Source organism: Plasmodium malariae (assembly GCF_900090045.1).
Source record: "Plasmodium malariae genome assembly, chromosome: 13".
Taxonomy (NCBI): domain Eukaryota; phylum Apicomplexa; class Aconoidasida; order Haemosporida; family Plasmodiidae; genus Plasmodium; species Plasmodium malariae.
The window spans coordinates 1,020,515-1,036,848 of NC_041787.1; the positions used below are offsets into that span (position 1 = coordinate 1,020,515).

Here is a 16,334-nt window from a genome sequence, read left to right on the forward strand (position 1 = left end):
AAGAAGTATATCCTCCTTTGCTTGATCTCTTGTTACTCTGGGCCCACAAAGTATCACATGCGCACACACGCGCATACGAACACATACAGACATACATGCACATACAGACATGCATGCACATACATACATGCACATACATACATGCTCATACATGCATGCACATACATACATGCCCATACATACATGCTCATACATACATACATGTTCATACATACATCACATACATACATGCTCATACATACATACATGCATACATACATACATGCTCATACATACATACATGCTCATACATACATACATGCTCATACATACATACATGCTCATACATACATACATGCTCATACATACATACATGCTCATACATACATACATGCACATATGTGGATGTGTGTGTTTTTTAACAAACCCTAAAAAATGAGCGCTACTGGGAAGTATCAACAATTTTGCCCTTTCCGCATAGGGTTGAAAAAAAAAAAATAGCAAAAAAAATAGCAAGATCGAAATTCTTCTATAATTCTTCTATTGGTTCTTTCAGTCGGTACCTCTTACGCAGTGTGGATGAGATTACTAACCATTTTCACACGGCAATGGAATATTACCCGATGAAATAAAAATGGATGAGCAAATGGCTAGCAAACAATTAACCAGATTGATAAACTAGTTGATGCAATGATAAATGAACAAGCAAACTAATAAACAGCGCTTTTGTGGAGCACAAATTAGTTTTAAGTGTATTTCTACAAATATAAGGGGCTGGGCCGTCATATGTCATATTATATTTTTCTTTTTTTGGAAATTTAGCACTTTGGTGTTATCCGGTTTTATTTACGTATTTCGTTAGTTTGAAATGTGTGTTTCACTATAATTTTTTTTTTTTTTTTTCTTTTCAAGATTGAAGTTGAAACTACGCGCTTTTATTTATTTATTTTTTTTTTTTATTTTATTATTAAGCATAACTTTCTTTTTCCGCTTTGTCATTTAGCGCTTTTTCTTCTCTTTAGCTAATATTGTCGTATTTCCACAGAAAAATACTTACCATTTAAATTTTAAAAGCACATTTACAAGTACACCGCAGGTACAATAACTACATGACCGTGTGCATGTGAAGTACATGTCAATTTTAACTATTAAACATGAGCACCGTAAAAACTTAAGAAAAGATGTAAATTCATAAACGTACTTATAAACGTACAAAGGGAAATATTTTTTTCGGGGAATTTTAAAATTACGAATAATTAAAGAAAAATTGATGGAAAGGTGAGAAAAGAAATGGGTAAAAACATAAATGGGAAAAAAAGTGTTCAGAGTAGTCTACACGGCATTAAAAAATTTGCACCACTGAGCGTTAAGGTGTTAAAATGTTGTATACCTTTATTTTTTTTTCTTTGCTTATTCGTTCTTTTTTTTTTTTTTTTTTTTTTTTTTTTTTGCGTATGCTTTATACATACACTTCATGTATACAGAGGTTAATGCATACATATTCCGTGCTACAAAAATAGCACATATAAAGAGTGTTACGAATATTCGTTCTTTTTTTCCTTCCTTTTTTTTTTCCCAGGTAATGCATAATACAAATGATTTTACGTAAATGGAGCAAGTCTACGATTGTAAAAGGTGTATATTTATAGGAACGTATTAGCAATGAGTTACTCTTTTTTTTTTAATAAAACTTCCGCTCATATGATAATAATTTTTATGCAAAAAAAAAAAAAAATAATAATACAAAAAAACAAAATAAAACATAACAAAACAAACTGAAATACGATAAAAACGTGCGCTAATCCTTGAAGCAACGTATACATACATACATACATACGTACGTACATGCATATATATATATATATATATATATATATATACAAATAAAAGGCGACAGGCACAAAATGGTATAATCAAGTAGGAAACAATTTACAATAGTACAGGGGGCTGCGGACAAAGAGGTATATAAATATCAAAATTGAGGGTACAGTGATTTTATGACTTTTTTTTTTTTTTTTTTTTTTTGTGTAGCCATTTTTTTTGGGTATTTATGTACCGTTCATAATTTTTCCCTCATTTTATAATATGGTCACTTTGCCGTTTTGCTACCTCTCCGCCTTATCGATTACGCCGTTTTTAATTTATTTATTTGTTAATTTGTTTTTGATTTATTTTTGATTTATTCTTGATTTATTTTTGATTTATTTATTTGTTAATTTGTTTTTGATTTATTTTTGATTTATTTTTGATTTATTTTTGATTTATTTTTTATTTACTTTATTATTTTTTTCCCCCTAATTAAACGAAAGATGATTATAATGATGACGATGACAATAGTTGAAAGTTTGTACTCGTTTGACATGCATTGTTCCCGCCCCCTCCAACGAAGTTGCAACCCTGGTATTGAAGTGTTTTTTTAAAAGGGTTTGCTGAGCATGTTTGTGATTTCACTTTTGGGGAAGGGTGTAACCTGTACGCATATTTTATTTCATTCCATTCCTTTTTATTCTATTCCGCTATATATTGTTCTACGTAATTTTTTTGTCTGTTTGTTTTTTCCGTTTTATTGCATTCCGCTTTATTTTATTCCGGTCTGCTTCACCGTACATTTACTGCTTCTTCTCATCTTGTAACATTTATCACGTTAGTCGTACACAGTTTTTTTCTTTTTTTTTTTTTTTTTTATTTCCCTTTTCCCCTCGTGTACTTTTACGCCAACTTGTACGTTTACTTCTACTTAATTTGCTTTTATTTTTCATTCTCGTTTTTGTGAAATATCCTTCCTTCGAAGAAGGTTCCCCTTTTGTGGGATAGACTGTGGCCGATAGCGCGCAAAAGCGTAAGAGCTGACTTGTTCATATTTTTTTTTTTTTTTTTTTTTTGTAATATTTTTTCCCCATTTCTCGCAATTTTTATTTCTATATCTTCCATTTATCCTGCTTATAATTCTGCTTCTACGTCTGCTTCTAATCCTGCTTCTAATCCTGCTTCTAATCCTGCTTCTAATCCTGCTTCTAATCCTGCTTCTAATCCTGCTTCCAATCCTGCTTCTAATCCTGCTTCCAATCCTGCTTCCAATCCTGCTTCTACTTATAGTTCCAATTCTACTTTATTGCTTCGCTCTGCCCACCTGCCCCTCGCCCGCGAGTGAGGCGAATGAAGCGAAGATGCCACGATGGGAAAGGAAGAAGAAAAAGAGCAGAAAGACGAGATAGACAGGAATGTGTTAAGGAAGTATGACATAATAAAAAGAATAGGGAAGGGAGCGTACGGAATAGTATTTAAAGGAAGATGTAAGAAGAATAAAAAGATTGTAGCAGTGAAAAAGATATTTGGAGCATTTCAAAATTCAACAGATGCTCAAAGGACATATCGAGAAATCATGTTTTTGTATCAACTTAATGGACATGATAATATAATAAAATTAATGGATGTAATGAAAGCAAAAAATGATAATGATATATATTTAGTATTTGATTATATGGAAACAGATTTACATGAAGTAATAAGAGCAGATTTATTAGAAGAAATTCATAAAAAATATATTATATATCAGTTATTAAGGGCATTAAAATATATACATTCAGGTTTATTATTACATAGAGATATTAAACCATCAAATATATTACTAAATGCTGAATGTCATATAAAGGTGGCAGATTTTGGATTAGCTAGAAGTATATCAACAGAAGTTAATGAAAACAAAATTCCCGTTTTAACAGATTATGTAGCTACAAGATGGTATAGAGCACCAGAGATTTTGTTAGGTAGTACTAATTATACAGAAGGTGTAGATATGTGGTCTCTAGGTTGTATTATGGCTGAACTGGCAATAGGAAAGCCATTATTTAGAGGTAATTCTACAATGAATCAATTAGAAAGAATTATAGAAATCACTGGAAAACCAAATAAAAAAGATATTGAAGATATTAAATCCCCATTTGCCGAAACGATTATATCATCTTTCGTTAATATTAAAAAAAGAAATTTTTCAGATATATTCCATAAAGTTTCTAAAGATTCGTTAGATCTACTCCAAAAGATGTTACAATTTAATCCTTCTAAACGTATAAGTGCAGAAAATGCACTAAAACATAAATACGTTGAGCAATTCCACTTTCTTATTGATGAACCTGTGTGCAGGAGAATTGTTACAATTCCAGTTGATGATAGCACAAAATTTAAAGTCAATTTTTATCGAAATATTGTCTATAGTGATATCATGCGAAGGAAAAAGTGTTATGCGTATCAGCAGCCCTTAGGTAATGGTCACTCTAAAAGGGGACCTAGTCTCTTGGCCAATTCGAGGGGCAAAATGAGTCAGGCTGAACAGGTATGCCAGGGGAAAGTAGCGCACGAAGGAAAAGAAGCAGAAGAAGCGGAAGAAGTGGAAGAAGTGGAAAAAGTGGAAGAAGTGGAAGAAGTGGAAGAAGTGGAAAAAGTGGAAGAAGTGGAAGAAGTGGAAGAAGTGGAAGAAGTGGAAGAAGTAAACGAGTCAAACAGAGCAAAAGAGGCAGAGGGGGTCGTAGTGGAAGATGCATCGGAGGAAGAGGCGGGTCAAGGAAATAAGGATATCAGAAGAGATATTTTAGGAACCTCTGTGACGACAGGTACAGCAGTAACCGCCACTACTGCCACCAGTAGAAATAACAAATGGAGCTCGAAAAAAACGAATAACAAAATGAAATTCTCTGAATCGTCTAATGCAGTTTATTCAAAGAATTATGAACATATGAATATGAAGAAACAAACTTATTCCCATGCAGATAAGAAATGTCATAATAAAAAGGGGTTGAAACATAAGGAAATGAAAAATATTAAAATTAGTAGTGAAAAGGAGAAAGCAGAAGCTTACTGTGATAGTTCGTTACATAAATACAATGAAATGTCTGCCCCTCAGTCGAACGAGAAATACTACTATGAGCATAATACCATTGAAAATAAAAATAATAGAAGAGCTGACCTTTTTTATTATAAAGCTCTTAAAAGTATGAACATGGAAGGTAAGGATAGAAGAAGAACATCTATCAATAACGGTGTTGTAGGCTCGATGGCGAACAGGCAGAATTTTGATAAGCCATATGCGAAGGGGAGAATGGTGATAGAGAACGTAAACAGGGGTGTTATCAAGTGTGGAGGAAGACATGTGGACAGGAGTGGCAGTAAAAATGTGGATAAAAGTGGATGCAAAAAAAAGGATCGAAGTTATTTAGCTAACTTTAACGATATGAATAGAAGAAAACACGAGCACCCCATTTCGCAAGATACTTCATCTAGTAAGAACAGATATAAAGTAAATTGCGAATGGGATGAAAACAAAATGAAAGAAACGCGAAAAGGTAACTTTTGTATGACATATTATTATGATCTAACTGATGAAAAACATCAAACGAATAAAAAAAAAAGCGGGTGATGTAAAAATATTATATATATATATATATATATATATATATATATATATATATATATATATATGTACATGTAAACAGGAAGTTACTCCTTGTTTCGTGCAAAATTTTATAAAAGGAAGACATAATAATCCCACGTAATGTTTTTATGAATTCATCGGAAAAAGGAAAATATTTTTTTTCTTATTAACATGTTCATAAAAAGTTGTGTACGGGCGAATATTTACCTAACCTATTCATGTGTGTGCAAATTGTTAGGAAACAAATGAAAAGCAATTTAGAGGCTTCTTATACGAATGGACAGCTCTTATGTGCAATTACGATTATTGTTTTATTTTACTTTTTTTTGTTAAACTTTATGCATATATGTGTACATGTACACACAAGAACGTATTTATTGGTACATGTCCATATGTTTATTCCCCATTTTGAGAAGGGAAAAAAAAAAAAAAAAAAAAAAAACGAACAAAAAAGCTATGGAAAAAGCCATGACAAAATCCATAACAAAAGCTATATTTCTATGTTCCCATTTTTATAATTAAATGTTTCATTATCTTGTATTTATTTTTGTTTTTCCCCTACAAATAAATAAGTGTATGTACATGTTTGTAAGTATACTCGCATGGGACCATTTTCACTCGTATATACATTTATTCTTATTTGTACATAACTATTCCCTTAGTTATAAATTGAATAAAAAATCCGGAATTTCAATTTTCAATCTATCAAATTATTTTTTTCGCCTTTTATTTTGAGTATTTATTTTTTTTGAGAATAATTTTTTATTGTATCTTTTTGAAGTGCATATTATATATTATATATTATATATTATATTTTATATTTTATATGTTATATATTATATATTATATATTATAGCAGTTGATGTACGTACCCGGTGTACGTGCTCAATAGTAGTAATTTTTAGTAACGCAGTTATGTTTATTGTATAAAGACCGTGTATTTATACCGTATACATTTAAGCAGACGTGCACATGTATTCATATGTATACACATGCGTACATATGTGTATGTACAAGTACTTACAAGTGTGCCTAATTAATATTAAGTAATTACCCTCACCCCGTCCCCTTATTATATGCTTTTTTTTTGAAAAAATTTCTGTGCAGTAGATTGTGTATTTCAGGACTAAATGATGTTGTATAGTTGTACTCGTACACATATACATGCATATATACATGCATATATACATACATATACATACATATATACATATACATATATATACACGCTTATATATACACATATACACGAACAGCTTTTCATAATTTTTTTTGTTCGTTTCATTATTTTGTATTTGTTACCACTTTTTTTTTTTTTTTTAAATACAACGCGGAAAAAAAAAATAGTCATAATTGATCATAATAATATTAACAGTATTACCAATGTTAATAATATTAACAGTGTAAATAATAAACATATAACTTGGTTTCACGTTTGAAACGTAGAGCAAAACGCCCAGCATGTATGATCCATAGTCGCCACATGATTATGCTTCCTTTATGTGTTCCATCTAAGAGATCTTCAGAATGTATTTTGTTTAGCATGATACAATACGACATGGTATGATATTGTACGGTATGATACGGTATAATACGATATGGTATGATATAATGTGATATGATATAATTTGATATAGCATGATATGGTATGATATAATGTGATATGGTATGATATAATATGATATGATATAATACGACATGGTATGATATAATATGATATGATATAATACGACATAGTATAATACGATATAATATGATATAGTATATGTTTTTTTTTTTTTTTTTTTTTTTTTTTTTTCCTGTCTATAGAAGAAAGTATTGTATCTTCAATTTTTTACAAATTTTTTATATAAATCAGTTTTTATATGAAAAAAAAAAATAATATATTTTTATAAATCATTTTTACAAAAATTTTAAGAATACTACGTATGGCATACCAAAAAGTGTAAGTTCACTTCAGGTGCAACAGTGGTGCATCCTATGCATGTACAAAATAGAAAAACCAGAACGACCGATATGTTGCTCTTAATTTACCCCAAAAAAATGTTTTAGCAATTTTTTTTTTTTTTTCCTAATTTCCTATATTTTTCCCATTTTCCATTTTAGCACATATATCTGTTCATGCTACGGCTCTTTTTTTTTTTTTTTTTTTTTTTTTCCTGTACACATTCCTGTTCATATTTCTATTCGCAATTTAGGCGATACGTCCATTTCCACTCCTCTAAGTCATATTGCTACATTCGTTTTGTAGTACAAATATAAATATAAATATATATATATATATATATATACGTACATATGTCTGTATGTGTGTATTTGCACGTACGCATATGTGTATTTTTTACCGCATGAAGTGGTATCTTAATTTTTTTTTTTTTTTTTTTTTCCTCCCTCACTTCTACTCCTTTTCATTGATATACGTTGTAAGCACAATGGGTACTTAGTACATTTAAGGACTTTCTATTTTTTTAAATTTAGAATTTTAATTTTATTATATATATTTATATATGTATATATATGCATAAAAAACTGGCACGTTAAACAAGTGCTTATCAATATTGTAATTAACTGAGTAAATAGTACTGCCATTTCAATATGCTGTAATAAGTAGTAAACAATAGTAATGTGTTTAATGACTTAGTAGTAAGACGATCTACACCATAGTTTGATTACACACACCTATCCTTTTGTCAAACGTATGTTATATTATATTGTAATTATTTCATGTTTTCGAAAAATGCTACTTTTTCATATGTACATTGTATTTATAAATCGTTTTCCACCATCCAAGATATCGTGGGTGTTCATAAAAAAAATATCAGGAGTGTAAGTGTGTGATTAAAAAAAGTAGGCTGTTCTGTGGTTGGGTGGGCTGTCAGATAATGCGCATACAACAGTATGCTACATCGTTTGTCTGTATGTAAATACGTGTTTGCGTTTGTGGGTGTATGTATGTGTTCGTATATTTGTGGATGCATGTATATGTATGCATGTACAAGAACAGATATATATACTAATTTTTAGTCCCCTTCAAGTTTGATTAATTACAAACGTTTTTACTTAGTACTCGTTGCAATGTATGCAAGTGCGCGCATGTTTATATATATATGTGTGTATGTTTGTACACTTATGTACGAACACACGCACAATCATACCTACGCACATACCTACATTCTCACATATGATGTGGGTAATATTTTATGGTTACTCTTCCCGCTGCTCATTAATATTATACGGCGATAGAGAACCCTACAAAATACATAATTTATTTTTTCTGTACATTAACAATGTTTTTACGCTTGAAAAAAAGAGCAACGCTGATTCTGTTATGTTTATACTCATATATGTGTGTAGTCAACTCTGACAAAAACGTTAATATAGCTAATATACTGACTGGCTCTTTGTCAAGTGGTTTGAATAGCGGTTTGAATAGCGGTTTGAATAGTGGCTTGTCTAACGCTCTTCCTCACAGTAGCACAACAAATGCTTTATTAGGGGGTGCTAGCACCGGAGAGGGAGCAAATATGCACACGTGCAAGTCTGCTGGCTGTTCATCTTATAAGGATATCATAAAGAATACATCTAGTGATGATTGTTTACATGGTTTTATATGCAAAAGTTGTAGTAAATCACATGCAAAAAACCCTAATATATGCTTCTATTCTTCTTTAGATGGATATGAAAATTTATATGAGGCGTTATTAGAAGACTTCAGTCCTACTCCATACGATACGTTTAAAGTTCCATTAGACAAATCAAGTAAAGACATAAAGAACAAAATGGACCGAAAGAACAAAAAGAAGGAGCTATATGATAAGGGGGATAACAATAATAACAGCAATAATAAAACTAATGGTAATGGTAAGAATGAAGGGGAAGGGACAAAGGATGAAGGAAATATAGAAAAGAATAGAGAAAGAACGAAAAAAAATGTAAAGGATAAAAATGGAAGTACTAAGAATGAAGAAGAAGGAGATGAAGACAGAGAAGTGGAAGAGGATGAAGAGGATGAGGAGGACGAGAGGGCAATGAAGGGTAAAGAAAAAAAAGAGGGAATAGGATCAAAAGATAGTAACACAAAAAAGAGTAGTAACAACAGTGAGTCAAAGGAAGATGAGATAGAAGCTTTTTTAGAAAAATCTGCAAAAACTCGAGAAAATAATTCAGAAATGCATGAGTTGATAAAAGGGGGAAAAGAAAATAAAAAATATTTTTATGACTATAAGTATAAGAATAAGAACAGATATTATTCTGAACCGTACATGCGATATAAAATGCAACATCCTCTTATCGAACATAGAGTTAAAGAAGAGAATGTCCATTACTCCTTCTTAGGGGGGGAGGAAAAAGATAAAGGAAAAGACAAGAAAAAAGGGAAGGAAAAGGTAGTATATAAACGATTAAAAATTAATATTAATAAGCATGAAGAATACCTTAAAAGCAAGCTAAGCAAATGCCATATCTCGGAGGAAGGTATATCATCCATATATATAAAAGTGCTTCTTCAAATTGTTAATAATAAGAATGAAATATACACAGATGTTAATAGGAGGAGTATTGTAACTAGTGGTGGATATGCAAAAGAAAATGATACAGAGGAAGGGACGAATGAACACAGTAAGTCAAATGATAATGAAGAGGAAGATATGGATGACAATGATGATGAAGAAGAGAATGGAAATAATAAATTAAAAAAAGGTGGGAAGAAAAGAAATGGAGATGGTGATGAAGAGGAAGAAGAGGAAGATGATGACGATAATGAGAATAAACAGAATAGAAATGATTCGGAAAAAAATAATAATTTATCTAAAATGAATAATTTATCGGCAAATGTTAACATTAATAACAATCCCCATCTGAATAGGTATGCATATATAGAGGTACAAAATTTTAAGCAAAGTGAGGTATCACACAGTTATGATATAAATAGGGAAAACTCAACTTATGAAAAACGTCCCAATAACATACGAAAATGGAAAGTACATAACACAATGGACACTACTTTAGAACTAGATAATGATATAAGTAGAAAAAAGATACAGACATATAATTCACATGTAATTAACTACTTAATTAATGGGAGTTCAAAAAATAAGGATGTAAAGGAACATACTATTATGAAGGAGAAACCTACCACACACGTAAATCTTCCAGATGATTTGAAATATACTTTTTATCAGTACAAAATGAGGGATGATATGGATGGAGATTCGATGGGAAATTATTACAAGTCTAGGAATGGGTTCTTTAAATCGATATTTAGCAAAGTATTCAAAAGAAAAAAGTCTGAAGAAGATGGTGAAGAAGATCAAGAAGAAGAGAAGGAAAAAAAGGAAAAAAAAAAAAAAAAAAAATGGAACTTTCCATGGACTAGAAAAAAAAAAAATGGGGAAAATAAAAGTGAGCAGGACGAGTCTGACGATGAGTCAGACGAAGAAGAAAATAGCAATTCTGATAGAAAAGGAAGCGGTAGTAGAAAACGAAGTGAAGATGATGAAGACGATGGTACTAGTAGTAATCATACTGGTAGTAGAGGTCATGGAAGAGGTAGCCGTGGAGGTGATAATGATGAGGACGATGAGGATGGGGACGAGTCCATGAGCAATGGAAGTATCATAGGGAGCAAAGGAAAAAAAAGCAATGATAAGAATAATAGTAGGAACAGGAAGAAAAAGGATAGATTTAAAAAAATTAAAACAAAAATGAAGGATCTGTTCGTCCGAGTTAAAAAAAATGTTATACCAGAGAAACAGAAATTACATATTGAAGCTTTTTTTAACAGTATCATTGTTAAAACATGCAAAGATTCTCTAAAATGGGATGGAAAGATGTTTAAAAAACAATCTCTTGTAGAAATGACTCTGAAAATACCCGTTAAAATGAAATATATAGCAGACAAGCCTTTAAATTTTTTTAGATCAGGTTATGAGGTTATCTTGACATGCCGTAATTGTACCCAGATTTTGTTTAACTCATGCGTTCAGGTAGGTTTCATTCATTAAAAAAAAAAAAAAAAAAAAAAGGGGTTGGAAAGGCTCTTCGAATGAAGCACATTACAAAACAATCGCTTCATATACAGTCATATGTGAAGCATAAGTAAAGTAGAAGTTACGTAAAAGTAGCGTATACGTAAAGCATGAGTGATGTATAAACGCACAGTATGAATGGCACGTAATTACTACAGCATAATGCAGCACAATACACACAACATGGTACATTGTTTTTCCCTTACAGGTGTACTGCACGAAGAGAATGACGATCAAAGATACAAAAAATGATGGAACAAATGCAAGCGCAGATTTACATTCAGATATACACTCAGCGGAAAATGGAGCGGCCCACTCGACCTTGGGGGGAGTGACCTCAAATGTTGTTGCTGCTTCTGCAGGTTTATATGCAATGGGCATACCCGATTTTGCCCCCTTACCAACTTACGACTACAAGATGCAGTTATTCCCTGGCAATATAAATACATCAACAGATTATTATAACAGTGATATAAACATATATGCAAAATTTTCTGTTCTTTTTATGATCGCTTTAATGACATTATTAATGTAGTGAGTGTTTCAAATACTGCAATATACTGGTTAATAAAAACTAGAAAAAATAAACCACCATGTATCATCTTACCCCTTTTGCAAATGAACGAGCATTACTTCTCTTCGTACACAGCTAATTGGGGTGAATGGCATATATATATATATGTGCTTATGTATGTATGTACATATGCACGTATATATGTACGTGTATACATCAATGGTACTCACACATTAATGCAGCATTTCAAAAAGTTTTTCCCCTTCATCATTTGCTTCTGCATGTAGCGGAATTTCCTCTTGGTTGTCAAAACATTCTCCTGTGAATCGCAGTCCTATAGAGATGAACAGAAAAAAAAAAAAAAGAAAAAAAAATTATAGCAGTCATAAGCATGCGTATAGATGCGTGTATTGGCAGATACTTATAGAAGCGTGTGTATGGAAGAGTACGAATAGACACATATACATGTGTGCGCATCACGGAGCAGGTAAATTTCCCCCCATTTGAAGTCCGCAAGGGGGGGGTTGCACATAAAGAATATATATATATATATATATATATGTGTATATGTGTACGCGTGTATATGCGCGGGCATTACACTGAAGAGGGGCACGTCCGCACAGTTGGGATGGGGAGTCCTCTCCATCATTCTCTGATGAAAGCTCGCGTTTTCGCTCAAGTAGGAGGGCATGAAGTTGTACTGAAGATTTCCTGCTATAAAATCTCTGATTATTTGTCTAGTTGCCACGTTAAAATTTAATAAGCCTCCTTTTCCTCCTGATACGTACTTTCTAGCGGTGCAAAAAGAACGCAAAAAGTCCATTGCATCCAAGAATAGATATGTTTTCTCTTTACCGTTTTCGCTCTTTTCGCTGCTTCCACTCTGCTTACACTCTCTACCAACTCCACCACCTTTATGTCCTTCTCCACCTCCATATACAACCTTGTGAATGACGTTTTTATTAATTTTATAGTGGTCGCATAACTGCTCTGGAATAATATTACAAAGGATTTGAACAAGATGAACGAAGTTTCCTTTAAAATGATCAATTGAACAAACGCCATTAATGAACAAGTCATATTTATTAAAAACTAGGGTTGGGAATATTAAACCTGGACAATCACAAACAGAAAAATCTAAACTTTTTAAAGGAACAGTTTGAAAGTGCTTAGTTTTTCCTGGTTGTGGACTAACACTAACTTTTTTTTCACCTATCAAAGAATTAATTATTGAACTCTTACCCACATTTGGAAAACCGACAAAGCCTACCATAAATCTTGGTATTGAGAACGTTTCTAATTCTATATCATGATATAATTCTTTTATTTGCATTTTTATATTTTTAATAAAAAATATTAAATCGTTTACACTTAATATATCTGTATTATCATTTTTTTTCCTTTCATAATTTAAATTACCATAACCTATGTTCACCAATTGGTCTTTTATATCATCATTTGGTAATGCATCATCTTGACAGAAATGATTTGCATAGAGAGAATAATAATGAACACCCTCCATTTTTTCATTGCTTTCCCTTTTTATCAATTCGTCATTATCCATGTGCATATTATTATACTGCTTCATAACAGTAGTAGTATTATAATTCCTTATCAATACCATGTTTTGATTGTACAATTCTCTCAGTGCTGAGAAGAAAATAAATTTAACATTCCTTTGTTCAAAATATTCGGACCAAATTTTTCTTTGTTCATAATTTAAAAAATCAGATTTATTTAAAATGATAATAAACTCCTTTCTCTTATCTACTCTTTTGATATAATATTCTAATCCTTTACAATAAAAAAATAAAGGATTCCTAGCATCAATAATATAAAATATTACATGACTTTTTTCTATTACTCTCCATAACTGTTTCCAGTATTCTATATTCTTCTCATATGGTGTTAATATATATCCTTCTTTCTCTTCTATATCACTTAATACCTTTCTCCACTCTATAAAATATTCCAACTCGTATTTATCTATACTTTCTTTATTTAACACTCTTTTCCCTTCTCCCTCTTCCCTGTACCTTTTTCCTCTCTCTTCATACATACGAACGTATTTTAAATCGTAAGCTAATCTGTCCGCATATTTTCCCCCCTTCAAATAATGGCCACTCGAAGGTTCGTTCCGCGGTTCGTCGCTCGGCAGCTCGACAGGAGAAGTTATTCTATGATGTTCCTGTTCTGCCAACTGGCTATGCAGGTCCTCCTCCGACTGCTCTCTATGATGTTCCTGTTCTGCCAACTCGCTATGCGGGTCCTCCTCCAACTGCTCTCTATGATGCTCCTGTTCTTCCAACTCACTATGCTGGTCCTCCTCCAACTGCTCTCTATGATGCTCCTGTTCTTCCAACTCACTATGCTGGTCCTCCTCCGACTGCTCTATATGCTCCGCCTCTGGAACGCCCCTTCCCGACTTCTTCCCACATTTAGAATTTTTAATTTTTTTTTTTTTTGAAGTCTCGTTTTTGGAGCTCCTGACATTAATAGGTATGAGGCTCTTTCCACTCATTAAAAATGTAATTTGTTTAACATTTTTTCTTTTCTTTTTCTTTTTCTTTGCTTGTATTGTGTTTTCTCTTTCATTAAGTATAATATTTATTTTATCCTGATTGTTTAAAAAGAAAGGCCTCCCAGGTACAGGGAGAACAATATTATGAACATTCAGGTTAATTTGATTTGTATTTGGATATATATTTTTTTCTTTTTTTTCTTTTATTTCGTTTTTTTGAAGAAATACTTTGCTGACTTGTACATCATTTATAACCAGTTGATTGTCTAAGTAATCATCTAAAGGATCTTTGTTCAAAATAGAAGTTTTTTTGCTAACTTTTATTGTACTTTCATCATTTCCTATTTTGGAATAAAGCATATTTTCCGACTCTTCTTTTTGTCTCAGCTTGTTTCGAATGAGGCTCCTACCCATGAAATTATTGTGTTGCTTCGCTCTACTTCGTTTAAAGATCCCCATTTTGGCGTTCGGCGGGTCTCTTCATGTTTGTTTTTCTATTACGTATTTTGTGTTTTCTTATTTTTCCTATTTTTCTTATTTTTCCTATTTTTCCTATTTTTCCTAGTTTTCGTTGTTTTGCCTTTTCTTATTTTTTCTTATTTTTGCTTATTTTTTCTTATTTTTGCTTATTTTTACTTATTTTTGCTTATTTTTTCTTATATTTGCTTATTTTTGCTTATATTTGCTTATATTTACTTATATTTGCTTATTTTTGCTTATTTTTTCTTATTTTTGCTTATATTTGCTTATATTTGCTTATATTTGCTTATATTTGCTTATATTTCCTTTTTTTTTTTTTTTTTTTTTTTTCTTTTCGCTGGGAAAAAGAATTAAAATTATAAGCTATACTATAAGGGAGTATTCCTAATTTTACCTTCAATATCTTAAAGGTTGACGCAACAAAAAAAAAAAAAAAAAAAAAAAAGGAAAAATGATTGCCTTAATTTACTGCATTAATTGGATATAATATTTTTTTTAATTTAACAACTCTTCTCCTTTTAAGAGCAAGAGGAACATGAAAACATAAAAGGCTACCCCCAAATTTAATTAACCGTTCAGAATATCTCTTTTCTATATATAAACATTAAAACTTGTAATGTATGGCTTTATATTTTTGTTTACGTTTACATACATGACGCCAAAAAATAAATTAACGAAACGTACTGTTATGCTTTTCATTCTGTGCACATACATGGAAATGCCCGCATCTGTATTATTTGAGGACTTTCATACAATGGAACTGTTTGTATCTGTACTTTGTTCGCCCCTTTCAACGTATTTTGTTTCGTTCCTCCTTTGCTCTGCTTCATTTTTGTTTTATTCATTATTTCGCTATTTCGTTGTTTCGTTGTTTCGCTATTTCGCTATTTCGCCATTTCGCCATTTCGCCATTTCGCCATTTCGCCATTTCGCCATTTCGCCATTTCGCCATTTCGCCATTTCGCCATTTCGCCATTTCGCCATTTCGCCATTTCGCCATTTCGCCATTTCGCCATTTCGCCATTTCGCCATTTCGCCATTTCGCCATTTCGCCATTTTGCCATTTCGCCATTTCGCCATTTCGCCATTTCGCCGTTTCGTTGTTTCCTTGTTTTTGTTTAACGTTTTAATACCTTGTTAACGCGGAGTTTCAAAAGATAATATTTGCCCCCAAAATTCAACTTCAATTTCCGTACAGTGATTAGAAATTTTTTTGATTTTTCCTGTTTTTCCAATTTTTTCATTTTTTTCAATATTTTCAATTTTATCATTCTTTTAATTTTCCTCTTTTCTTATATAGTATATGTCTAAAAAGAAGAGTTGTTTTCTTAATTGAACGAGAAACATAGTATACGCACGTCCGTAGCATCGTATCGTCTTATCTTC

At 31.7% G+C, this 16,334-nt stretch overlaps 3 protein-coding genes across 3 annotated transcripts; 2 read left to right on the plus strand and 1 right to left on the minus strand.

The window, feature by feature from the left end:
• Nucleotides 1-3,154: 3,154 nt before the first annotated feature.
• Nucleotides 3,155-5,392, plus strand: MAPK1 (mitogen-activated protein kinase 1, putative; the record flags this gene model as incomplete). The annotated part of the gene is made up of 1 exon (XM_029007267.1): nt 3,155-5,392. One exon carries the CDS (start codon nt 3,155-3,157, stop codon nt 5,390-5,392), a length of 2,238 nt encoding a protein of 745 aa, XP_028863673.1.
• Nucleotides 5,393-8,751: 3,359 nt separating this feature from the next.
• On the plus strand, nt 8,752-11,968 carry PmUG01_13028800 (conserved Plasmodium protein, unknown function; the record flags this gene model as incomplete). The annotated part of the gene is made up of 2 exons (XM_029007268.1): nt 8,752-11,391; nt 11,642-11,968. 2 exons carry the CDS (start codon nt 8,752-8,754, stop codon nt 11,966-11,968), a joined length of 2,967 nt encoding a protein of 988 aa, XP_028863674.1.
• Nucleotides 11,969-12,173: 205 nt separating this feature from the next.
• PmUG01_13028900 (large ribosomal subunit associated GTPase, putative) lies at nt 12,174-14,927 on the minus strand (the record flags this gene model as incomplete). The annotated part of the gene is made up of 2 exons (XM_029007269.1): nt 12,174-12,281; nt 12,546-14,927. The coding sequence occupies 2 exons, from the start codon at nt 14,925-14,927 to the stop codon at nt 12,174-12,176; spliced, it is 2,490 nt and encodes an 829-aa protein (XP_028863675.1).
• Between the last annotated feature and the right edge of the window lie 1,407 nt (nt 14,928-16,334).